Raw genomic sequence first — 27,485 nt, 5'->3', positions numbered from 1 at the left:
ATCAAGAAATTCAAATTCATCTGATACACAATCAGTGCACTACAAAGTCAAACCTTTGACTTTTGAGATTTATGATCAAATATGAACTTCTCAAGTTAAATTTCATGAGTATATGCTTAATTGATGAATTTGATCAAGAAAAATCAAGATAAATGAGGTTACTTGCAAAAAGGGCAATCTTGAAAACATTGAAAATTTCACTAAGTATCCAAATTTCATGTTCAAGTGCACTACTTTCTCAAGCCATAACTTCCAATCCGAGCAGCCATTTTCTTTGCTACAAAGATCAAATGAAAGCTCTTGTTCCATACTTCAACTTTGTCCTAGAGGGTAGATTCCATAAAAGTGCAAGTATTTTGATTTATGAGGCTATAAAGTTGGTGTCCCAAGTTGAAACACTTAAAAAAATTTCAAGACAGCTTTGATCCCTAAAAAGTGATAAACGTTACAGCCAATTTTCATCATGATCCACTTTGATTCAGAAAGAACTCAAAACATGAAAGTTGTAGAGCATGTCTGAGGCTTTTTTTAAAAGTATAAGTACATTTTTTTCCATGCATGAGTTATGAGTTTCGAAAATGGGAAGTTGGGGTTCCAAACTTGAATTTCAAGTCATGTTCATGATGAATTTTTGGAGGAAAACCATTTCAAATGTAAAAATCTCTTGATTGTAGGTCCTCTTGTGTATAAATCTATCCATAATAAGATGTTTATATGAATCCTAAGTGCATTACACAAGGAGTTGAGGTTTTGTCCATTGCATTATACCATTTATGGTTGAATTTGCAAAAGGTCACATTACTACTTTGATAAAGCAAGCTTTATGTCAACAACTCACTCTTTCACCCTTGAAACTTGTCCCTAAAGATCACAAACAATCTTAAGAGATCAGAAGCAACCTTGTAGAGGCTAGGGAAGTATGACAAACTCCTTGAAACTCAACTATTCATGTAAACTTCTCATTCATTCTTAACCAAAACTATAATTTCACAACTTTTGTTTCTAATCAGTTCCAATCCTCACTCTTTTCCTATAAATAGAGGGATCCCTTAAGCCTCAAAACACACAACAATAACCCCTCAACACTTCATCAAACTCCCATTCCATTAGAATTTGCAAAAACACAATATTTTTGCAAGTTCTTTAACCGAACTTATTCTCCACGTGTATCTTTCAAACAAATACCACAAATCATCTCTAGACACTATTTAGATCTTGTTTAATCACTTGAACAAGTTCTGTAACCTCTATTTTATCATTCACCATTTCATTTCTTCATTTTTCAAGAACATTTGTATGAGATAATACAAGTTGTTTCTGGCCATTCTCATTGTTCAAACACTATCCTCAAGGACCAACAAGGTTGCTAGAATCTCTCTCTTATCTCTGTAGTAGCTAAGAAGAAGCATTGGACTTTCTCCAATAGGTAAGTGCACTTACACTTGAAAACTCTTATTCATGCATCATTCTTGAATATTTATTGAAGTAAAAATATAGTACATAGTGTGTTTGTTGTATGTTTGCTACTGTATGCATTATACCATGCTCATGCATTGAAATTTTATTGTTTGGAAATTAAAAGTGCAGTTCTGGTTTTTTCCTTGGCACGCTTTTTACATTGAGTTTTAGGATGAGATAATGATACCATTAGATTCCTTGCAAAAAAATAGAGCAATTTAGGTTCATACAGTTTTTAATTTCATGGAAAATTGAGAGAGTTATGGTTGTTTGAAGTTTTGAGAAAAAAATTAAAAGAAACATGTAAGAACACGAGGAAGGAGATGATGAATTGGTGTCATTTTCCAAATTCTAAAATCGTTTTATATATATATATATATATATATATATATATATATATATATATATATATATATATATATATATATATATATATATATATATATATATATATATATATATATATATATATATATATATATATATATATATATATATATATATATATATATATATATATATATATATATATATATATATATATATATATATATATATATATATATTATATATAATAATTTAATGGATGTATCACCGCCCCAGCTGTTAAAGTGTGTGTGTTAAGGCTTTAAGTGTGCAAGAGGTCTGGGGTTTGAATCCTGCTTTCCCCATACCCATTTTTATTCATTGTTTTTTTTGCCTATTTATTTTTGTTATTTTTCATAACTTCAAAGACTCATAACTTGATGATCCCTAAGCCTTTTTGACCCACTCTTTTTTCTATGTGTTCATAATTTTATCTATTTTATGATGATGAAAAGAAATTCCAGAATTTATTTATTTTGCACATACTTAATATTGTCTAAAGTTGGTACCTTTTTAGGATTGTTTTAGGATTTCAAATTACCTTCTTTGGTTGATACTTTAATTTTTCTTGATCACCATGACTTGTATGAATGTTGTGCATCATATATGAGCTTTTTTTGATGTTCTTAATATGTTCCTCTTGGTTTTTACCTAGTTTTTGACTTACTTTAATGTATGTTTACATGTTTATGTGCTTTGAACTTTTGTTAACATGCCATGAACTTTTGCGTGCTTATTTTTCCAGTGATCCATGATTCACATGTCATCATTTCATGTCTTGTTGGACCTTTGTGTGCATGTGTTCCCTTGTGTTTGTCTTTGTTTATGTGTTTACAAATGCTTTAAAATTGTAATAACATGTCTTTGTATGACTTGTATGCTTACATGTTCAAACTTTTTGTATGATGCTGAACCTTTGATTATGATCATATTAAATCTTAACATGCATGTCTGAATACCTTAAGTTGTTTTCATGATTAAGTTAATGTTATGTCTAAACCATGTCTTACTTCATGAATATACATGTTCATTCATACTTATTATGACATCCATATACATGTTTATGTTTTGTTATGTCATTCATCTTTGTTTCTTCATGATGATATATCCTGTCATTCATATTCATGTTAACTTTATACATCTTTGATTGATGCTATTGTATCTTTGTTCATGTTCACATGTTGTACATATTTGTTTACATACCATGCTTGATATTGTTATGATCATGCTTCCATATATTTGTTGATGTCATGTATGAACATCTTCTTCATTTTCTTATCTTTGTGGATGTCATGTTTGAACATCTTCTTCATCCTTGTTTGTCCTTGTTGATGTCATGCTTGAACATTTTCTTTACCACTTATTTATCTTTGTTGATGTCATGTTTGAACATCTTCTTTATCACGTGCTTATATTTATTGATGTCATGCTTGAACATCTTTTTCATTTTTCTTATCATTTATTTATCTTTTTTCCCAAATCCAAGGGAAAGACCTCTTTATTGACTTAATGTCATAGGTAGTTTAGCAATCCCTAGTTCCCCTTTGACCTTGTTAGAGTCATTCTCACTTTCAACTTATATTTAAGTAAGAGTTACTTGGTAACTATTGTAAGTATGTTTGTTATGAACACTTACTTCCCCGTTTGGAACCTTGATCACTACCAAGTGTTCTTTCACCATTAGTCAGGTGAACTACGGTTGCTCTGATTCCATCCTTATAAGGATACGTAGGCACATGACCGCGAAGTTTTGGGGAGCAAACTTAATAAAACCTTTAGGTCCTTCCCAATAAAACATTTCCAAATAATAGAAAAAAAATAATAACATAACACAAATAATTTCAAAAGGTTCCTATGGGATACTATAGATACTGAGGATGCTAATACCTTCACTTAGTATAACCAACCCCTGTACTTTAGATCTCTTCGCATTGTTTTTACATTTCACAATTTGGGTTTTATTCAATCTTTTCCCCTTCCCTTGGATAATTTAAAGTTCGGTGGTGAACATTTAATGTTTTGTGATTCAAGTTAATACAATAGCTTGATATCTGATTCTCACCGCGACTGAAATGGCGACTTCACTAGGGAGACATTGAAAGAGGGTTAAGCCTATTTTTGATTATATTTGTGTTGTTATTATTATTTGTTTTCCTTATTTGTTTGGACCTTTGTTTTGAGTGATCCATTGTGTGGTGAGGTAAGTCCTAACCCGGACTTTAGTGTACATAAATAAGATAGGATGTGGTATAGTCAAGAAGGCTTATAGGGAGTTTAATCCTGAACAAGCTGACTTGAGAATCCACCACTCATGTGGAGGTTCCCTTTACAGTTAGTATTGTTCATCAAGTAATTATGAAAACACATACTATATTGATTTGGGTAACCTGAGAAGCTGAGGACCTTAGTAACCCCCTTTACCCCACTTGGTCTTTAGGATGTAGTGCGATGACTATGAAGGTGTAAATCTGAAATAGTTGATACGCGATACTACACTCAAATGAGATTCTCTTGAGAATATTATTAACTCCCGAGTAATTGGCATGTTGATAATATTCGAAAGATGGGTCAATGATTTTTGGGAACCTTTGTAGAACCCGTTGTACAGGTACACAATAAACCCATAGTACATTTAGGATGGTTAGACCCATGACTTCATGCTCGCAATGTCGAACCTTTGAACCCTATTTGTGTGTGACCCTTGTTTGTGTGTTTGTGCATCCATGCATCCATGCATCATAAACATTATTTATTTAGTTTAACAAAGTTTTCGAGGAACTTAGGAATTTTCGTTGTAAACATTAGGTTTATCATGGATTTTGGAAGGAAAAAGACTCAAAAGTACACTTTCAAGAGGCCTAAGTTAGAAGACCTAAGGACATTGGGATCTTTGGTTGTTGACACAGAGGCTTTCAGCAAAAGATATGGACATTTGCTCTCTCTTTTGAAGATCAACATGACAAATGGACTTCTTTCTACTTTGTTTCAGTTTTATGATCCTGTTTATCACTGTTTCACTTTCCCCGACTATCAGCTTATGCCAACACTTGAAGAATACTCTCATTTGATTGGTGTTCCTATTTCTAGTCAAGCTCCATTTTATGGTTTGGAGGAAGATCCCAAAGATCAAGATATTGCAAAGGCTACTCACTTGAAAATGTCAGAGATCAGGGATCACATGACCACAAAAGGAAAAATGCTTGGTTTGACAGCTAAGTTTCTAATGAACAAAGCTCAGTATTTTGCTAGAATGAGGAGTGTTGATGCGTTTGAGGCTGTTTTTGCTCTACTTATCTATGGATTGTTCCTCTTTCCTAGTTTTGATGACTTCGTTGCCATGGATGCCATCAAGATCTTCTTAATAGGAAATCCAGTTCCTACTTTGCTTGCTGATGCCTATCATTCTGTTCATATGAGGAATTCTAATAGCGGGGGAATGATTACATGTTGCATGCCTATGTTGTATAAGTGGTTTATTTCTCACTTGCCCATGTCTCATGCTTTTTGGGATCTTAAGGATGGTCTTTTATGGTCACATAAGATTATGTCTCTCACACATTCAGATATTGTTTGGTATAGTCGTGACTATGATGGAGTTAGTATCATTGATAGTTATGGAGGATTTCCTAACGTACCTCTTCTTGGTACAAAAGGAGGCATCAGTTACAACCCAATCCTAGCTCGTCGTCAACTCGGTTATCCAATGAGAGATAAGCCAAAGAATATTCACTTGGAGGGTTTATTCTTTAAGGATTGTGAAGATTGCAAAGTGCTTAAAGAGAAGATTGTGCATGCTTGGCGCCATGTTCATAAGCTAGAAAAGAAAGTTTTAGGGAAGACAAATTGTGTCTCTTTAGAACCTTACCTTAAATGGGTGCAAGATAGGGCCATCAACTTGAAAATTCCTTATCCTCGCCAAGAGCCTTTGCCTTTAGTTGACAAAAAACATACCTATATCTTCATGATTGATGTAGAGAAGTTGAAGATTGCTTTGACCAAAGCGCAGCGAGAAAGGGACGCTTGGAAGAACAAGTATCAAATCATCAACAATGAGGATGAAGAACTTCAAAGGAAGTTAACGATGAAGATTAAAGAAGAGCTCTCCAACAAGAAGAGGAAGGTGCAAGAGGATTTATTTTCTTTTGGCGTTCAGTCAGATACTCCTTGGAAGTTGATCGTGGACAACCTCGTGCTCGAGAAGGTTGAGATGGAAGAACAAATTAAGAAGCTCAACTTGAGGCTACTAGGGGAATCTCCTTAGGACTTTACTTAGCTTTTATTTAGCTTTGTGCTCAAACTTTGTAACTCCCTTTGATTAATGAAATTTGTTTCTTTTGGTCATTGTTATTTGCCTTTTGATGTTTGCAATTATCTCTTAAGTTCCTTGAAACTTTTAAAAATTTGCATTTTCATTGCATTCATGCACATGTCATCACACTTGCATTTTTTATCAAAATAAAAACTCATTTTCGTCATTTCTTCTCCAATAGTTTCCACACTAATACCCTCACACTAGTACAACACCAGAGCTTAAGCCCGACGTAGAATGGCCGAGAAAGAGCAAGATATGGAAAGAGTCAATGAAGAGCTTACAGATCTACGTGGGAATATAGGTCAAATCATGGAGATGTTGCAAGTGATACGTGCAAAGATGGATACTCAACCCACAATTGTTTATGAGATCGTCAATCCGGTGATTACTCCTCAGCCAGCAGTTACTACTCCAGCAACTTGGCCTCCCTTTGGTCTTCCTTATGGGTTTGTGCCTCCTCCTCAAGGACAGTCCACTCAACGCACAATTTCATTAACTACTGAAGTTAATCAAGTGATTCCCACTTTTGCACCCACTGCCATGCACACTCGAGTTCAACCGTACTTCGATGATCATCAACAAGTGTATGATATACCTGATATGTCTGAAGAAGGTGATGAAAGACATGAAAAGCTGAGAGAAAATGTTGAAACCATTGAGAAAAGGCTGAGAGCAATGGAAGGTGATCAGATCTTTTGTGCTGCTGCCAGAGAAATGTGCCTTGTATCTGGATTGGTGATCCCCGCAAAATTCAAGACACCCAACCTTGATCAATATGAAGGAGCTACTTGTCCCAAAAGTCATCTCATCATGTATTATAGAAAGATGGCAGCTCATGTGGACAATGACAAACTCATGATCCATTGTTTCCAAGACAGTTTAAAAGGTGCCTCTTCCAAATGGTACTTGACCCTTGATCAGACTCACATCCGTTGTTTCCAAGATTTGTCTGATGCTTTCATCAAACAATACAAGTACAACATGGATCTAGCTCCTGATAGAAGGTGATAACACTAAAATTTACCGTATTTTCGACTCCGATTTCACATGCATTCTAGTTGTTTTATTGTCATTTTGTTGTGTTATTACTATGTTTTCCTTTGTTTTCAGGTTTTTACTTTAATTGGAGCCCTGATCGAGAAAAGGAGCGAAAAAGAGTCAAAAACCCTAAAATTCAGCATTTTGTTCTTGTGGCCTACCCCATGGCTGGCGCCATAGACCCTGCCATGACGTGTCAAAACTCAACTTCCCTCAACTCCCACGTTCCCCACTACTTCCACTAAGGCGCCCCATTTTGTGCTTGTGGCGGGCGCCACAAGAGGAAAATGGTTTCCCTTCCATTTTCAAGTTGAAGGGCATCCAAGTCATTTCCATCTTTTTACTTGCTTATAAATAGAAACTCGAATTCACTTTTACAATCATCCAAACTTAGAACAGAGGTAAACTCATAAGCAACTTTGTTTCACTTAGGCAGATATTCAATATTTTATAGTGGTAATCGCTTCGCATTGGAGTGTTACCACAATTGTGTAATCAAGTTTGTGATAGAGTCTGTAATCGAGTTTGGAGCACTTTGGAAGGAAGTTTATCCTGCCGCCATTTTCATTTCCGCATTGCAATTTACTCAACCCTCCGATTGGAGCAGTTTTTATTACTTGTCTTTATCTTATTTATTTCCCGCACTCGCTTTAAATTATTTATTTCCTCTCACTCGCTTTACTTTTATTTATTTCCCGCACTCGCTTTAAATTATTTATTTCCTCGCACTCGCTTTACTTTTATTTATTTCTCGCACTCGCTTTAAATTGTTTATTTCCTCGCACTCGCTTTACTTTTATTTATTTCTCGCACTCGCACAACTTTTATTTATTTCTCGCACTCACACTACTTTTATTTACTTTCCGCACTCGCACTACTTTTATTTAAATTAATGCACTTTTACTTTACCATGTCTAACTAAATCTAAAAGGTTAGAATGCAAGGATCGTAATTGATCCGATAATCCGTACAATTGTTCGTAGAAACACTTAAGGGCTATTTTAACTTTCAACTTATGTTTTCCCGCAATTCAATTCCGTTGGGTAAGATCGAAAGTCGTCCAACGTCTATCTAAACTTAATTGTTTTTAACTATTTCAAAAACAGCGAAAGCGCTTTGTTTAGTTCATTAGGAGTTTTTAACATAAGAAGAAAAGAGATTTTAAAACTATTTTCGGACGCGTTTATAAGTTTAGAGTCTGGTTCGTAAGAACCTCTTTTGGTTAAGAAATCCAGGTTATAATACTTTTCAACTTAGTCAAGATACTATATTTCTTAAAAATAGGTTTACTACTCTAACGCAATGCGCGCCTTTTTATAAGTGACAATAAGAGGGTTTGATTAGGGAGTACAACTCGGTTCTGAATACGCGAAAGCGACAGTTCCCGTTAAATTAGTTCTTTTCAAAGTAGGAAACACTGCCCATAAGTAGTTCTATTAGCAAGTACTTGGATTATCAATTAATTATATGAATTACATTCGACCCTGTCTTTATTAATTAATATTTATTCAACACTTTACTTTTCATTGCACACTCCAAAAACACCTATTTTGATTGCCTTTGATAAACACCATAACAACAGATAACGATAGATTGACACTTGGTCTCTGTGGATTCGACAATCTTTTATATTACTCTGACGCGTTCGTATACTTGCGAAAAACACGCATCAAGTTTTTGGCGCTGTTGCCAGGGACCAATTTCGTCAAATTTCATTTTCCTGTTGTTATATCGTTTAGACTTAGGTTATTTCCCGCCGGTCAATGCGAAGAACTCGCAGCACCGGAAGTTTAAGTTTAGTATACCCTCTGGCGGAACCTGAACGTTACGCTTGCGCACGTTTATTCTTTCATAGAATTAAGAGAGCTATGGCCGAAGATCAAAACCAAAGACCTCTTAAGGACTTCGCTCAACCATCAAATGAAGAACCTAGTTCTAGTATAGTAAACCCAACTATCCCAACTAATAATTTCGAACTTAAACCATCCCTGTTGCAACTAGTGTAACAAAGACAATTCGCGGGTGTCGCTACTGAGAACCCAAACCAACATTTAAAAATATTTCTTCAATTAGCAGATACTTTTAAATCCAATGGAGCTTCTCCTGAGGCAATATGTTTAAGATTATTCCCTTTTTCCCTCAGAGATAAAGCCCTATCATGGTTAGATTCCCTTCCACCCAATTTCATTACGACTTGGGATAACCTTAGAAGAGTATTTCTTACTAGATATTTTCCCCCGAGTAAGACCGCCGTTCTTCGAAATCATATAACTAGATTTACCCAAAACCAAGGAGAATCGTTGTTCGAAGATTAGGAGAGATATAAAGAGTTGTTACGAGCATGCCCACATCATGGTTTAGAAAACTGGTTAATCATTCAAACCTTATATAATGGACTTCACTATAACACGAAGATGACCATCGATGCAGCCACAGGCGGTGCTCTGATGAACAAACCTTATCCTGAAGCTAGTGCCCTCATCAAAGACATGGCTCAAAACCATCAATCATGGGGAGTCGAACGAGCGACCGTTGAGAAGAAGGAAGCCCAAGGAGGAGTGCATGAACTAAGCTCTATAGACATGATGCAAGCTAAAATGGACGCATTAGCCCTCAAAGTCGAGCATATGTACACAAACCCGAATACTGTAGCCGCAGTTTCGTCGGATTGTGAGATATGTGGAACCAAAGGACACCAATCTGCAGAATGCAGTCTATTGAACGAAACCCACTCTGAGTAAGTGAACTACACCCAAGGGAACCCATATTCGAATACCTATAACCCTGGATGGAGGAATCACCCGAACTTCTCCTATAAAAACAATAACCCTATCCAAAATAATGCACCTCCGAGACCTAGTTATCAAGCCCCAAGATCAAATCAACCTATGCAACCTGTACCACCAAAGCCGAGCCTTGAGAAAATTATGGAAAATTTTATCACCGCTCAAACCCAACAAAACAAGGGGTTCATGAACCAAAACATTCATGTTAACGAATTGATTGCTCAGTTAGGAACCAAGGTTGACCAAATAGTTACTCATACCAAGATGCTTGACACCCAAATCTCTCAGGTAGCCTTAAACCAAGCCCCTCAGACTACACTTGGAGGACAGTTCCCTGGACAACCTCAACAAAATTCGAGAGGACAAGCCAATGCCATTACCCTACGAAGTTGGAACGCTTATGATGAGCCACCAAACCCAAGATTGAGTGAACCCGGAACTTCTAAGGAATGTACCAAACCCCCAGACAAAGTAAAGGAACCAGAGGAATCTGAAAACCAGGAAGGTCGAGAGAAAGGAGAAGAACCTAAAGATAAAACTTATGTACCACCCCCGCCATATAAACCACCTATACCATATCCACAAAGACTCAAACAAACCCAGATCAATAAACAGTATCAAAAATTTATTAAAGTTATAGAAAAACTTCATGTAGAAATCCCTTTCACAGAAGCCATCACCCAAATACCTTCTTATGCAAAGTTTCTCAAAGACATCCTTACCAACAAACGTAGACTTGATGATCCGAAGCCTTTGGAATGTAATGCTATTTCCAAGGACAAATTAGCAAAGAAAGATAAAGATCCTGGAAATTTCTCCATTCCTTTCCTTTTGGGTAATCATGTCATCAAAAAAGCTTTTCTAGACTTAGGAGCTAGTGTGAGCTTAATGCCTTTAGCAGTTTGTGAGAGGTTAAACGTAGGAGAATTACAACCCACTAAGATGTCACTTCAGTTAGCCGATAGATCTGTCAAATATCCGATAGGCATTTTAGAAGATGTTCCTGTTAGGATAGGTCAGTTATTTATCCCTACTGATTTTATCGTCATGGACATCAAAGAGGACAATGATATACCAATCCTTCTAGGTAGACCATTCTTATCGACTGTAGGAGCCATAATAGATGTCAAGAAAGGAAAGTTGAGATTTGAGGTAGGTGATGAGAGAATAGAATTTATACTTTCAAAATTTCTTATGGCACCTGTGATGGGAGACTCGTGTTATGCCGTAGATATCATTGATGAATGTGTTAGAGAATTAGAACAAAAAGAAATTATAAAAACAATTAAGTTACCATCAACTCTCATAAGGGAAGATGATGAATTTAAAAAACCCTACATCGATGATAACCTTTACGAATGTTTATCCCTTACTCCAGATCCTATGTCATGCCCTAAGAAACCAACCTTAGAACTTAAGGAACTGCCTAAGAACCTGAGATATGAGTTCCTCGATGAAAAGATGAACCGTCCAGTTATAGTCAGTGCTACCTTGAGCCAAGAGGAAACGAACCAACTTTTAGACGTTTTACGAAGACATCCCTCAGCCTTAGGATATAATATCTCTGACCTGAAAGGTATAAGCCCATCTGTATGCATGCATCGGATTTCACTCGAAGAAGATTCAAAACCCTCTAGGGAGCATCAGAGAAGAATAAACCCTATAATGCGTGATGTTGTTAAGAAGGAAGTTCTTAAGTTACTTGACGCATGTATAATCTATCAGATCTCGGATAGTAAGTGGGTGAGCCCTGTGCATGTAGTACCTAAAAAGGGAGGCATCACAGTCGTGCAAAACAAAAAAGGCGAACATGTAGCAAAACGATTAGAAGGAGGATGGCGGATGTGTATAGACTATAGAAAATTAAATAAAGCAACTAGGAAGGATCATTTCCCTTTACCATTTATAGACCAAATGTTGAAGCGTCTAGCCAGACACTCTTACTTCTGCTATCTAGATGGATACTCTAGATTCTTCCAAATACCTATTCACTCCGAAGATCAAGAAAAAACTACCTTTATATGCCCTTATGGAACTTTTGCCTACAGACGAATGCCTTTCGGCCTTTGTAACGCTCCAGCTACTTTCCAACGCTGCATGATGCCAATCTTTGCAGATTACCTAGATGGTATCATGGAAGTGTTTATGGATGATTTCTCGGTTTGCGGATTTGATTTCCACAATTGCCTTGCTAACCTTGAGAAAATCCTGGAGAGATGCGTGGAGGTGAACCTCATGCTAAATTGGGAAAAATGTCATTTCATGGTGACCGAAGGAATAGTTTTAGGACATATAGTTTCCGAAAAAGGTATAGAGGTAGATAAAGCTAAAATAGAAGTTATAGAAAACCTAAAACCACCAAAAACCATCAGAGAAGTCCAAAGCTTTCTTGGACACGCTGGATTCTGTCGGTGTTTTATTAAGGACTTCTCCAAAATAACAAAACCTTTAACTGGACTTTTAATGAAAGATGATGAATTCATTTTTGATGAAAAATGTAATGATGCATTTAATCTTTTAAAGCAAGCATTAATCTCAGCACCCATTATGAAACCGCCTGATTGGTCGGAACCTTTTGAGATAATGTGCGATGCTAGTGATTATGCAGTTAGAGCCGTTCTAGGACAAAGGAAAGATAAAAAATTACATGCCATTTATTATGCCAGTAGAACCCTAGATGCTGCCCAACTTAACTACGCAACAACTGAAAAAGAATTACTCGCTGTAGTTTTCGCTATAGACAAATTTAGATCTTATCTAGTAGGAGCAAAAATTATAGTTTACACCGATCATGCTGCCATTCGTTACCTATTAAGTAAAAAAGATGCCAAGCCCAGGTTACTCCGATGGATTCTATTACTACAAGAGTTTGATTTAGACATAAGAGATAAAAAAGGCACTGAGAATGTAGTAGCCGATCACCTTTCTAGGCTAGAACATCTAAAACCAGAACTAGTATCCATAAATGATGATTTCGCCTATGATAGACTGATCGCTAGAGTAGAAACCATTGAAGATGATAACCTAGATCCTCATGAGCATCCCCAAAATTCCTTAGCAATAAGTAACATACCTTGGTATGCAGACTTCGTTAATTACCTAGCCGCTGATATAGTACCCCCTGATCTTGACTACCACCGCAAGAAGAAATTCTTCCACGATGTGAGAAACTTCTATTGGGACGAACCGCTCCTTTTCAAAAAGGGTAAAGATGGCATTTTTCGCCGTTGTGTCCTAGAAGAAGAGGTAAATAGTATTATCGAGCATTGTCATTTTGCACCTTATGGTGGACATGTGAGCACCTCTAAGACATACGCCAAGATTCTTCAAGCTGGCCTATTCTAGCCTACCATGTGGCGTGATGTGTATGCTTACATTGTCAAATGTGATAGATGCCAACGCACTGGAAACATTTCAAGACGTGACGAAATGCCTCTAAGAAACATTCAGGAAGTAGAACTCTTTGACGTATGGGGTATAGATTTCATGGGACCTTTCCCACCATCCTTAAGAAACAGGTACATCTTAGTAGCTGTAGACTATGTGTCTAAGTGGATTGAAGCTATAGCTGCACCCACAAACGACACTAGGGTAGTAATCAAACTGTTTAAAAACTATATTTTCCCTAGATTTGGGACACCACGTTTAGTCATAAGAGATGGAGGATCACACTTTATATCGAGAATATTTGACAAACTTTTAAGAAAATATGGAGTTAAACATAGAGTAGCAACACCATACCACTCACAGACTAGTGGCCAAGTAGAAGTATCTAATAGGGAGATAAAACAAATCCTAGAGAAAACTGTTTCTATTTCTAGGAGAGACTGGTCTCAGAAGCTTCAAGAAGCACTATGGGCCTATAGAACCACTTTCAAAACCCCTATAGGAACTACTCCTTACCAACTAGTTTATGGAAAATCTTATCACTTACCGTTCGAGTTAGAGCATAAAGCCTATTGGGCCATTAAAACTTTGAATTTAGACTACCTAGCCACTGGAGAAAAGCGTACCCTAGACATTCATAAATTAGAAGAACTTAGGCAATCGGCCTACGAGAATGCAAAAATATATAAAGAGAGGACAAAAGCCTATCACGACAAAAGAATAGTAAAGAAAAACTTCAATATAGGCGATTCTGTTCTCCTTTTCAACACTAGGTTACGACTCTTCCCTGGAAAGCTACGTTCAAGATGGACTGGTCCTTTCGAAGTATCCAAGATGCTGAGATCCGGAGCCGTAGAAATCAAGAACCAAACATGTAGTCCATTCATTGTAAATGGACGAAGACTGAAGCTCTACGAAGGAGGAGACATTCCAGCATACTACTCAAGCCACACCTTGATTGATCCACCAATTCCTACAACTACAGGTGTATAAATTCTAATCGTCAAGCTAATGACGTTAAACAAGCGCTGCGTGGGAGGCAACCCATGGTTTTTCTTTCATTTTACTTTTTCGCATTTATTTATTTTTATTTTCTCTTTATTTTATTTTATTTTATTTTGCATAGAGACTAAAAATTTGAATGGTTTGCATTTTCAGGATCACTTTCTTAACTTTTACAGGATGCAGGATTTCGATGACATGCATGTGGCCTATAGAGATAACGCTCAGTGAGAGCGCTACATCGCTCTGTATCAGCCCCCTATGGCACCTACACGTTACCCTGATTAGCACTGTATGGAGGCACTGGGTATCGAGCCGAGTATCCGATTCCTTAGCCACCAGCTCCACTGGGACGAATTTGTTGATGACTTGAGTAACACATACCAGAACCTGACATTGGAATTCCTGAGTTCATTCGACTATGACCCGTACTCTGGAGCAGATGGGTATGCTGCTTTCAGGCTCTTTGGAGTTGAGTACTCCTTCATCCAGAAAGAGTTCGGCGACCTGTTGGGTTTCCAGACCACTCCTGATGCCATCCCGGAGACACCTATGGGATATTTCCTGGGTAAGGAGGTGGAGAAGTTTTGGAGTGATATATCGGGTGGCGGAAGCCAGGATCCATCTATGCAGCTATCTTATGTCATACATAACCCAACCTTCAGATATTTTCAGATGATATTAGCACATTCCTTCCTGGGAAGACCGGATGCAGAGGCACTACTGAGTGAAGAGGAGATCTTCCTATTATTTTGTGCATCCCAGTCTCGTCCAGTAGCATGTGGGAACTTTTTATTAGACAATCTCAGCGGTATCTCCAGATCCACCAAAGGAGTCATCCATTTGGGTGGAATCATCACACAGATTGCTGTCGCTTTAGGTCTGTCTTGCAAGCTGTCACATCTACGGATCTACTGTAGGTACACCACCATGGACATCGATTTCTGTTTGACCAGAGGATTGATGAGGAGAGCCTCTTTCCACCCATGTCAGTTCTGATAGCTAGTCGACAGTGAGGCTATCCATTATTTCACACTGCCAGACCCTATGATGACCAGTGTGCATGATCCAGCGAATTGGAGTTATGCTCTAGAGGGCCAGGGAGAGACCGTCGAGGCACCGAGATCACCACCCATTGCTGAGTACACGCCTACACCACCATCTCCTAGAATCACTGTTTACTCTAATAATCATTCATTGCAGACACCCGACATACGCACCCAGATTGCTGAGTGTCGTAAAGAGATCGCAGAGCTTAGACAGGAGGTGGCTGACCTCACTTTACAGATGGGAGTGTCTGATCTCACCCATGCTACTGAAGCCGACTGTCTATATCAGGAGATCGCAGAGCTCAGGCAAGAGATAGCCACGCTCCATGGACCCACTCAGGAAGACGACATCCCTACTATATGATCTCACCATTTCATCTTATTTTATTTCTCTTTTATATTTCGCATATTTGCATAACTCATTTTATATTATCACATTTGGAATATTATATAAATACCTTGGTATTTCTATTTATATATATATATGTCTTATGTTTGTTTTATTTGCATTTTTTATTTTTGAGTTATTTATTTATTTATTAGTCTAATATTTAATTTTTGTTTTGTTTTTTAATTTTTGTCTTTTATTTTTTCTATAAAAATTATGCAAGCCAATTATACTAGGTAATCACAAGACAAATGCTATCCGGACCCCTCAAAGCCAAAAGACAAGAGAAGCCCAAACCAAAGGACCAAAATCTGGCCCAGCCAGATTTGGCCTTGTGGCGCCCGCCATAGGACCTGTGGCGCCCGCCACAGCGTCTGTAAATGGTCGGGGCAGAACCCTTTTCTTCACCATTTTTGCAACTTACAACCTCCCAAACCCATTTTTTCACCTTGGAAAAACATCCTTGAACCCGCAAAAAAGCTCATACTTTCCTAACCACCATACCACACAAATCATTATTCCACTTTCCATTTTCGATTTCATCCGTCGGATTTTGTAAAAATCCAACCTTTTCCCAAACCACTTCATCTTCTCCACCACTTTTCAAGAGCATTCAAATGGAGTTTAACGGATTCATTCTTCGAGGAGGGAAACCGGGGGATAGACAAAGAAAAATTATTGAACGGTTGCAAAATCCGGAAATTCTCCCGACAAGGTATGTTGACGAAAACTGTCTCTACACTTTAGGTATCTATCATAGCATATTTCATTTATTAGATAATTTAGGTTTGCATAATTTCTTTTCCACCAAAGAACCTACCTATGAGCGGTTGACAATTGAATTTTTAAGTTCCTTAATTTATATTGTCAACCCTAACACTGCTAGTACAGTTGGTACTGTCAGATTTAGAATGTTTGCTGTTGAATACGAGTTCAGTACCGACGAACTAGCCAGCTTGTTAGGGATCCCTCATGGGGAAGGTGCTATTTGTGAGGCCCCTTTGGATTCCGAATGGTCTGTTGAGGTATTTTCCTTCTGGGAGCGTTTATCAAACACTTCCATAAACTCTTTTGAAGGAGTTCTTGCCTCAACTATCCATAACCTGGCCATCAGAGTTTTTAGATATCTGTTGGCATGCACTATTTTTGGCCGGGAGAATCCAAATAAGGTTAACGCTAGAGAGCTTCTATATTTGCAAGGAAGCCTCACAAATAGGCGAATTAATTCGGTTCCGTTCATGCTCGCCCATATGATTTTAACTCTGAATAAGGCGGGACCGATTTGTTTTGGTGGATTGATTACGTCTATTGCTCGGGCACTTAACCTGAACAATGAGATGGCTACCCTAGACCCCTTACCTCCTCGCACAATTAACCTAAAATTTCTAAGAGACATGAAATTTTGCCGTTCAAGGAGAGAAGAAGGTTATACACTTATGGTTCATGGTGTAGCCATCCCATCTGTTGTCCTACCTTGCACTAGACGTACAGATATACGAGATGAGAGGAATTGGACCTACGATTTAGATGCTCCACCTGTTTTGGGTCCTCTTCCTCCTAATATTCCTGATGAGGCGGGACATGGCACTGATGATGAATATGATCGGAGAGAGAGATCTCTCGTACCCCATGTGTCCTCCTATCATCCTTCACCACCACACACCGCACCATCTTCTTCTTCTGCAGGTACCACTCCTGGCTTCTATATTACAGAGGAGATGTGGCGTGACCACATGGCTAGAGAGTAAAGGCGAGACGACCTACTCTCTACCATCCAGCAACAAATGGCAGACAACATGAACTTCATGCAGGAATCGCAGCGGAGGACAGACAGGTCCTACGATACTGTTCTACAGTCCCTGCAAGTGATTACAAATACGCAAGCCCCGTCAGCAACAATAAAACCAGCGACACAAGGCACTCATCGAAGCCACTCAGGGTTCCATTCTAGGTAACCTTTGAGAGGTGAGGACCGCTCAGGATGCCCTTTGTAACACCCCGATAATAATAAAATAATTATTTAAATTGAGTTAATAATTTATTTATTAATTTAATTAAATAATTGGAAATTTTATTATTATTATTATTATTATTGGAAAATATATATATGTTGGAAATAAGAGAAAGAATCCCATTTTGGTAAAAAGAAAGTTTCACGTGAAAACAGAGAAACGATCGTGAAAGAGGAAAGGGCAAAGAGACAGAGCAAGGGCTGAAGGTTGAAGAGAGGAAAGCTTGGAGCTCAAAGATTCGCCGAATTAACTCAGGTAAGGGGGGTTTATCGTCGATTAATGGGTATTATGGGATAATATGTGATGGGTAGTGATAAGCCGTTAATTTGACCCTAATTGGGATTGTTGATGCTGAAGAATTGAATTGGATAAATTGTATTTAGACTGTAATTGAATCTGTGTTTGGGTTAGTTGTGAAATTCCGAACGTATAGCTTTTTACGGAATCGGAATCGGAGGTCCGGAAGTCCTCCAACGGCGGAAAATGCGGAGAATTCTGCATTCTGCCTTGTGTTAGCGCAGGAACTGCTGTTTTGTCTGCGTTAACCGGTTAACCCAGGGCGTTAACCGGTTAACACTGTTGCGAATTGTGAAATTGGTGCTGTTTTGCCTGCGTTAACCGGTTAACCCAGGGCGTTAACCAGTTAACACTGTTAAGTTTTGGGCAGTGAGCGTGTTTTGCCTGCGTTAACCGGTTAACACTGTTGCAGAGTGGAAAAATTGGCTTTTAATGTTGTGTACATAATTGAGAGTTGGCCTATGTTGGCGTATGATGTAATAGGGATTATTTCCCGCTGTTTTGAGCAGTATAGGTATTAGTAGAGTGTGCTAATACTGTGTTTAATTGATTTACACGTGTTGATGATGTATGATGGTATGCATAATGATGTGAATGTATGTATTATGCATGTATGTGTGAATGGACTGTTGTATGGCTTAGAGTGTGAGCATATGTCCGTTGTGAATTGTTGTTGATGCTGCATTGCTAGATGATTAGCGTGCATAGCATAGCCTTTGGGGCTGTAGCTAATTCCCATGGTGAGGAATTAGTGAGTGAACCATTGTGGGTTTGTTGTTGATGTTTGCATGCTAGATGATTAGTGTGCATAGTCTAGCCTTCGGGGCTGTAGCTAATTCCCATGGTGAGGAATTAGTGAGTGAGTCACTAGGTCTCAAATGAGTGGGACTAGTGAGCTTAGTAGCCGTATCTGGAGGGATCGGTGAGCTTGAACTATATGTTCAAGAATAGTCGGTACCGCATGTGTGGAGTCTCATTGCATAATGTATGTATGGCGTATAATATGAATGGATGTATTCCAATATTATACGTGTGTTTGTGTTGTTATGGAGTATGATTTGAGATTATACTTGTGCTTTACATTGGTGTTGAGTATGATGTTGAGCTGATGTGCTGTTACTGATTGTACGTTGCGATTAGGGTGATTACTGTGTTAAATTACTTAACATGACATTATATTCTATAATGCTTATTATATTGATTGAGGAACTCACCCTTACAACTATTTTTCAGGTAACGAGAAATGAGTTGAGTAGAAGTGAATGCTTGGAGTCTAGTGTAGTCTCCTTAGTGGGTCGTGCTCTGATAGATGTAACATCGGGATGGGATGTTTTATGTTGTTGAATAATTTACATGTGAATGTTACATGTTTTACATGATTGAGGAGATCTCTATCCGCTGCGTTTTATGCAAATGTTTATGTTTTGAATAAATAAAAGAGCATGACCGTTATATGGTTGAATGGTATGAATATTATGTGTGACACCCTTGAATGGCATAATTACTCTGAATTGTTATATGTTTATTATTTTTAATTAAATATTTGGGGTATTTTAGAAGGGTGTTACATTAGTGGTATCAGAGCATAGTCGGTCGAGTCGAGTCGTAATTATTCTGTTTCCCCTGTACGGGATAGGTGTTGTGTAACCCTATCGGTACTTAGTGTTTTAGTTTGTTTGGGTTTCAGAATAGAGATGGCTGGAAGAGGTAGAGATGATGCTGCGATTGCTGAGGCTCTGGGTATGCTAGCTGGAGTACTTGGAGGGAATCCGAATGTTGTGGGAATGGGAGCTGCTCGTCAACTGAGTGAGTTCCAGAAGAACAATCCTCCAATGTTCAAGGGAGCATACGATCCAGATGGCGCTCAGAAGTGGTTGAAGGAGATAGAGAGAATCTTCCGAGTGACTGAGTGTGCCGATAACCAGAAGGTCAGGTTCGGTACGCATATGCTGTCAGAAGAAGCTGATGATTGGTGGGTTGCTACCCGCACTGAGTTGGAAACTGCTGGGAATGCTGAGATCACTTGGGCTGTGTTCAGAGAGAGATTCCTGAGGAAGTACTTTCCAGAGGATGTCAGAGGAAAGAAAGAGATAGAGTTCTTGGAATTGAAGCAGGGTAACAGGTCTGTTACTGAGTATGCTGCTAAGTTCACAGAGCTGTCGAAGTATTATACTCCCTATAATGAGGCTGCTGGAGAATTTTCGAAATGTGTGAAGTTTGAGAACGGGTTGCATCCCGAGATCAAACAGGCTATTGGATATCAGCGGATCAGAGTGTTTTCTGACTTGGTTGACTGTTGCAGGATTTTTGAACAGGATTCCAAAGCCAGAGCAGAGAGCTATCAGCAGAGGGTTGATAGGAAAGGCAAGAATCAGAATGATCGTGGAAAACCGTATGCAGCTGGCAAAGGTTTTCAGAGTCAGAGTGGGATGAAGAGGCCTAGTGGGGGAGACTCTAGTGCCCCTGTTAAGTGTTATAGATGTGGTCGGGCTGGACATCGTGTCCATGAGTGTACCAGTGCTGAGATGAAGTGTTTCAAGTGTGGAAAAGGTGGTCATTTGGCTGCAGAGTGTCGGTTGAAGACTGTAACTTGTTTCAACTGTGGAGAGTTGGGTCATATCAGTCCACAGTGTCCTAAGCCGAAGAAAGAGAATCAGTCAGGAGGCAAGGTCTTTGCTTTATCGGGTTCTGAGACTTCTGCAGATGATCGTTTAATCCGAGGTACGTGTTATATTAATGGCTTTCCTCTTGTAGCTATTATTGACACCGGTGCTACTCATTCCTTTATATCTTTGGATTGTGCTGTGAAACTTAAGTTAGAGATATCTGAGATGTATGGTAGTATGGTGATTGATACTCCTGCAAAGGGTTCAGTGACTACTACTTCAGTTTGCTTGAGTTGTCCTTTGAGTATTTTTGGTAGAGATTTTGGGATAGACCTTGTGTGTCTTCCACTAGTGCAGATTGATGTTATCTTGGGAATGAACTGGTTGGTGTTTAACCGAGTTTCTATCAATTGTTTTGATAAGACTGTGATATTTCCTGAGATTGAGGAAGGAAAGAGTTTATTTTTATCAGCAAGGCAGGTGAATGAGGAAGTAGCAGATGGGGCAGAGTTGTTTATGCTGTTAGCGACTTTGGAGGCTAAAGATAAACTAGTGATTGGCGATCTAGCCGTGGTGTGTGATTTTCCTGATGTGTTTCCGGAAGAGGTGAATGAATTGCCGCCAGAGCGTGAAGTTGAATTCTCGATTGATTTGGTACCTGGTACTAGGCCGATATCGATGGCCCCGTACTGTATGTCTGCTGTTGAGTTAGCTGAATTGAAGAGTCAACTGGAAGATCTGTTGGATAAGAAGTTTATTCGTCCGAGTGTGTCACCGTGGGGTGCACCAGTGTTATTGGTTAAGAAGAAGGAAGGTACTATGAGGTTGTGTGTGGACTACAGACAACTGAATAAAGTGACGATCAAGAATCGGTATCCTTTGCCGAGGATTGATGATTTGATGGATCAGTTGGTTGGTGCGAGTGTGTTCAGCAAGATAGATTTGAGATCTGGATATCATCAGATACGTGTGAAAACTGAGGATATTCAGAAGACTGCTTTCAGGACAAGGTATGGACATTATGAGTATTCTGTAATGCCTTTTGGTGTGACTAATGCGCCTGGAGTATTCATGGAGTATATGAATAGGATTTTCCATCCGTACCTAGACCATTTTGTTGTGGTGTTTATTGATGACATTTTGGTGTATTCAAAATCGGAAGAAGAGCATGCTGAGCATTTGCGAGTGGTTTTAGAAGTCCTACGGGAAAAGAAGTTATTTGCTAAACTATCCAAGTGTGAATTTTGGTTAGAAGAGGTTAGTTTTCTTGGTCATGTGATTTCAAGAGGTGGTGTTGCTGTTGATCCTTCTAAGATAGAAGCGGTATCTAAGTGGGAAGCTCCGAAGTCAGTTTCTGAGATAAGGAGTTTTCTTGGACTTGCAGGTTATTATAGGAAGTTCATTGAGGGATTTTCTAAGTTGGCGTTACCGTTGACGATGTTGACTAGAAAGGGACAAGCGTTTGTTTGGGACTCAAAATGTGAAGAAGGTTTCCAAGAGTTAAAGAGAAGGTTGACTACTGCTCCTATTCTGATATTACCGAGTTCGTCGGAACCATTTGAGGTTTACTGTGATGCTTCATTGTTGGGTTTGGGTGGTGTGTTGATGCAGAATAAGCAGGTTATAGCTTATGCTTCGAGACAGCTGAGGGTTCATGAGAGGAACTATCCGACGCACGATTTAGAGTTGGCAGCTGTGGTATTTGTTCTGAAGTTATGGAGACATTATTTGTACAGGTCGAGATTTGAAGTTTTCAGTGACCATAAAAGTTTGAAGTATTTGTTTGATCAGAAAGAGCTGAATATGAGACAGAGGAGATGGTTAGAATTTCTGAAGGATTATGACTTTGGTTTGAATTACCATCCGGGTAAAGCAAATGTAGTAGCTGATGCGTTGAGCCGGAAATCATTACATATGTCTATGTTAATGGTTAAGGAATTGGATCTAATTGAGCAGTTTAGAGATTTGAGTTTGGTGTGTGAGAGTACTCACAATAGTGTTAAATTGGGAATGTTGAAGTTAACGAGTGGTATTCTGGATGAGATCAGAGAGGGTCAGAAATCCGATGTGTTTTTGGTTGATAAGTTGACTTTAGTGAATCAAGGCCAAGGTGGTGAATTCAGAGTTGATGAGAATGGTATTTTGAAATTTGGTAGTCGGGTGTGTATCCCGGATGTTACTGAGCTTAAGAAGAGTATTCTTGAGGAAGGACATCGTAGTGGCCTGAGTATTCATCCTGGAGCTACGAAGATGTATCATGATTTGAAGAAGTTATTTTGGTGGCCGGGAATGAAAAGAGAAATAGCGAGTTTTGTTTATTCCTGTTTGACTTGTCAGAAGTCGAAGATTGAGCATCAGAAGCCGTCTGGGCTAATGCAACCGTTGGCTATTCCAGAGTGGAAGTGGGATAGTATCAGTATGGATTTTGTTTCTGGTTTGCCGAGGACAAGTAAGAATTTTGAAGCTATTTGGGTGATTGTGGATAGATTGACGAAGTCGGCTCATTTTATTCCGATCAGAATGGATTATCCGTTAGAGAGACTAGCCGAGTTGTATATTGAGAAGATTGTAAGTTTGCATGGTATTCCGTCGAGTATTGTTTCGGACAGAGATCCTAGATTTACATCGAAGTTCTGGGAAGGTTTGCAGAAGGCTTTGGGAACTAAGCTGAGATTGAGTTTTGCATATCATCCGCAGACTGATGGTCAGACTGAGAGGACGATTCAGTCATTAGAGGATCTTTTAAGAGGTTGTGTTTTGGAAAAGGGAGGTACTTGGGATTGTTATTTGCCTTTGATTGAGTTTACCTACAACAATAGTTTTCATTCGAGCATTGGTATGGCACCGTTTGAAGCTTTGTATGGTAGGAGATGTCGGACACCTTTATGTTGGTATGAGTCCGGTGAGAGTGTTGTGGTTGGACCGGAGATTGTTCAACAGACTACAGAAAAGATTAAGATGATTCAGGAGAAGATGAGAATTGCTCAGAGTCGTCAGAAGAGTTATCACGACAAGACAAGACTGGAGGAAGTCACATGTGTTTCAAGAGGGAGGTTATGTGTTTCTTCGCGTTACTCCGATAACGGGTGTTGGTCGAGCTTTGAAGTCGAAACGAAGTTGACACCTCGAAGTTTATTGGTCCTTATCAGATTTTGGAGAGGATAGGGGAGGTAGCCTATCGTGTCGCTTTACCGCCGTTGCTTGCGAATTTGCATGAGGTTTTTCATGTGTCTCAGTTGAGGAGGTACGTTCATGATCCGTCGCATGTAGTCCAAGTAGATGAGTGTACAGGTGAGAGATAACGTGACTGTTGAAACATCACCTATGAGGATTGAGGATCGAGAGTTGAAGCAGTTGCGGTAGGTAAAGACATTGCCTTGGTGAAGGTAGCTTGGGGAGGACCAGCAGGTGGCAATGTGACTTGGGAACTGGAGAGTAAGATGAAGGAGTCTTACCCAGAGTTGTTCGCTTGAGGTATGTTTTCGAGGACGAAAACTCTTTTAGTGGGGGAGAGTTGTAACACCCCGATAATAATAAAATAATTATTTAAATTGAGTTAATAATTTATTTATTAATTTAATTAAATAATTGGAAATTTTATTATTATTATTATTGGGTTATTATTATTATTATTATTGGAAAATATATATATGTTGGAAATAAGAGAAAGAATCCCATTTTGGTAAAAAGAAAGTTTCACGTGAAAACAGAGAAACGATCGTGAAAGAGGAAAGGGCAAAGAGACAGAGCAAGGGCTGAAGGTTGAAGAGAGAAAAGCTTGGAGCTCAAAGATTCGCCGAATTAACTCAGGTAAGGGGGGTTTATCGTCGATTAATGGGTATTATGGGATAATATGTGATGGGTAGTGATAAGCCGTTAATTTGACCCTAATTGGGATTGTTGATGCTGAAGAATTGAATTGGATAAATTGTATTTAGACTGTAATTGAATCTGTGTTTGGGTTAGTTGTGAAATTCCGAACGTATAGCTTTTTACGGAATCGGAATCGGAGGTCCGGAAGTCCTCCAACGGCGGAAAATGCGGAGAATTCTGCATTCTGCCTTGTGTTAGCGCAGGAACTGCTGTTTTGTCTGCGTTAACCGGTTAACCCAGGGCGTTAACCGGTTAACACTGTTGTGAATTGTGAAATTGGTGCTGTTTTGCCTGCGTTAACCGGTTAACCCAGGGCGTTAACCGGTTAACACTGTTAAGTTTTGGGCAGTGAGTGTGTTTTGCCTGCGTTAACCGGTTAACCCAGGGCGTTAACCGGTTAACACTGTTGCAGAGTGGAAAAATTGGCTTTTAATGTTGTGTACATAATTGAGAGTTGGCCTATGTTGGCGTATGATGTAATAGGGATTATTTCCCGCTGTTTTGAGCAGTATAGGTATTAGTAGAGTGTGCTAATACTGTGTTTAATTGATTTACATGTGTTGATGATGTATGATGGTATGCATAATGATGTGAATGTATGTATTATGCATGTATGTGTGAATGGACTGTTGTATGGCTTAGAGTGTGAGCATATGTCCGTTGTGAATTGTTGTTGATGCTGCATTGCTAGATGATTAGCGTGCATAGCATAGCCTTTGGGGCTGTAGCTAATTCCCATGGTGAGGAATTAGTGAGTGAACCATTGTGGGTTTGTTGTTGATGTTTGCATGCTAGATGATTAGTGTGCATAGTCTAGCCTTCGGGGCTGTAGCTAATTCCCATGGTGAGGAATTAGTGAGTGAGTCACTAGGTCTCAAATGAGTGGGACTAGTGAGCTTAGTAGCCGTATCTGGAGGGATCGGTGAGCTTGAACTATATGTTCAAGAATAGTCGGTACCGCATGTGTGGAGTCTACATTGCATAGTGTATGTATGGCGTATAATATGAATGGATGTATTCCAATATTATACGTGTGTTTGTGTTGTTATGGAGTATGATTTGAGATTATACTTGTGCTTTACATTGGTGTTGAGTATGATGTTGAGCTGATGTGCTGTTACTGATTGTACGTTGCGATTAGGGTGATTACTGTGTTAAATTACTTAACATGACATTATATTCTATAATGCTTATTATATTGATTGAGGAACTCACCCTTACAATTATTTTTCAGGTAACGAGAAATGAGTTGAGTAGAAGTGAATGCTTGGAGTCTAGTGTAGTCTCCTTAGTGGGTCGTGCTCTGATAGATGTAACATCGGGATGGGATGTTTTATGTTGTTGAATAATTTACATGTGAATGTTACATGTTTTACATGATTGAGGAGATCTCTATCCGCTGCGTTTTATGCAAATGTTTATGTTTTGAATAAATAAAAGAGCATGACCGTTATATGGTTGAATGGTGTGAATATTATGTGTGACACCCTTGAATGGCATAATTACTCTGAATTGTTATATGTTTATTATTTTTAATTAAATTTTTGGGGTATTTTAGAAGGGTGTTACACCCTTCAGGCGAGGATGGATCAGAGAGACCGTCGTCGTACCCGATCCCGTCGTCCACCTCAGGATGGCGAGGGCACCAGTGGTCAGCAATAAGTTGTCAAGTAACTCTTCCCTTATCTTATTTCGAAACATTGGGGACAATGTTCGATTTAAGTGTGGGAGGAGCCTCTATCGTCTTTTATTTATTGCCTTTCTCGTTTTCTTTATTGTTTTTCTCATTTTTCCTTTATCACTTTTTCTTTGCTGTTTTTAGTTTGTTTTTATTTCCTTTTAGTTGTTTATTTTTCTTTTTAGTATAATGCATGAGTCTGACGAGTCACCAAATATAGTAGATCTTTAGTTCAAATCTAATCTCCCCATACCTTTAGCCCCACCAAAATTTTATTTTTTGCAAAAGAAAACAGTGTTATTCCGAAAGCTTTCAGGTTTTAAAGACATGTTTTGAGTAAGGATGCGGTGACTTGTTAGAACTTTGCGAAACATCAGTATTATTTTAGCACCATAGACTTCGTAAATATAAGAACAATTCCCGAAACCCCATATACCATGGCCTTAATCATCATTTCCGTATAAGTCCTCAGTAGTTTATCTCAACAGTCAGCTCCGGCCTACGCATCCTCTACATAGGGGACCGATGCAAATAAGTGAATGATCCAGAAAAAAATAAAATAAATAAAAGAAAGCAAAAAGGCAACTCCGGTATAGGTGACCCTCACAAAGTCATTTAAACGAAAGGATTGTAAAAATTGCTAGAAAAATAAAAATAAAAAGAAAAATAAAAAGAAAAAGAAAAAGAAAGAAACTCACCCGCTATTAGTTGGTTCAGAGGTATCTGGCACTGAACTCGGTAGGGCGGATTACGATCCGATCCCCCACAACTACAGTTGGGTCGAATAAAATGGTTTACACATATCTATGTGCCAAAAACCCCATTCTCAGATCATAATCACTAACAGGCCACTCTACTATGAAGCATGTACGAATAACAGGCTTAATGTGATTGCGCCTGAATGAAAAGGACACAAAAAGAGATGAAGAGGCAGTCCTAGGTATTGTGGGATAATATGGGTTGGTTAATATAGGAATGAAGTTTATGTCCGTATTTGCGGATTAGTGTCATCATGATACCCTTAGTTCACTCAGTTAGTACCTATCACTGCATCCCAACTTGAACTTAGAATTTTTACCTGAAGCACTCGTTTACACCAGTTTTTCTTTCATGAGCTTTATAATGTTTTGCTTGAGGACAAGCAAAGGTTTAAGTGTGGGAGAGTTTGATAACACTAAAATTTACCGTATTTTCGACTCCGATTTCACACGCATTCTAGTTTTTTTATTGTCA

General features: G+C 38.6%; 2 protein-coding genes and 1 non-coding gene across 3 annotated transcripts; 2 read left to right on the top strand and 1 right to left on the bottom strand.

Moving 5' to 3' along the window:
• Window positions 1-4,636: 4,636 nt before the first annotated feature.
• LOC127137173 (uncharacterized) lies at window positions 4,637-6,085 on the top strand. Its single transcript, XM_051063656.1, has one exon. It carries the CDS (start codon window positions 4,637-4,639, stop codon window positions 6,083-6,085), a length of 1,449 nt encoding a protein of 482 aa, XP_050919613.1.
• A 285-nt stretch (window positions 6,086-6,370) lies between these two features.
• LOC127137172 (uncharacterized) lies at window positions 6,371-7,259 on the top strand. Its single transcript, XM_051063655.1, has 2 exons — window positions 6,371-7,140; window positions 7,247-7,259. The coding sequence occupies exons 1-2, from the start codon at window positions 6,371-6,373 to the stop codon at window positions 7,257-7,259; spliced, it is 783 nt and encodes a 260-aa protein (XP_050919612.1).
• Window positions 7,260-9,426: 2,167 nt separating this feature from the next.
• On the bottom strand, window positions 9,427-9,533 carry LOC127077101 (small nucleolar RNA R71). The gene has a single exon (XR_007787085.1). It is a non-coding gene; the product is annotated as a small nucleolar RNA R71 (small nucleolar RNA).
• Window positions 9,534-27,485: the final 17,952 nt, after the last annotated feature.

This window comes from Lathyrus oleraceus, chromosome 4 (genome assembly GCF_024323335.1).
Source record: "Lathyrus oleraceus cultivar Zhongwan6 chromosome 4, CAAS_Psat_ZW6_1.0, whole genome shotgun sequence".
NCBI classification, from domain to species: Eukaryota; Viridiplantae; Streptophyta; class Magnoliopsida; order Fabales; family Fabaceae; genus Lathyrus; species Lathyrus oleraceus.
Note: the sequence above shows the minus strand (reverse complement) of the source record. Positions and strands in the feature narration are given on the sequence as shown.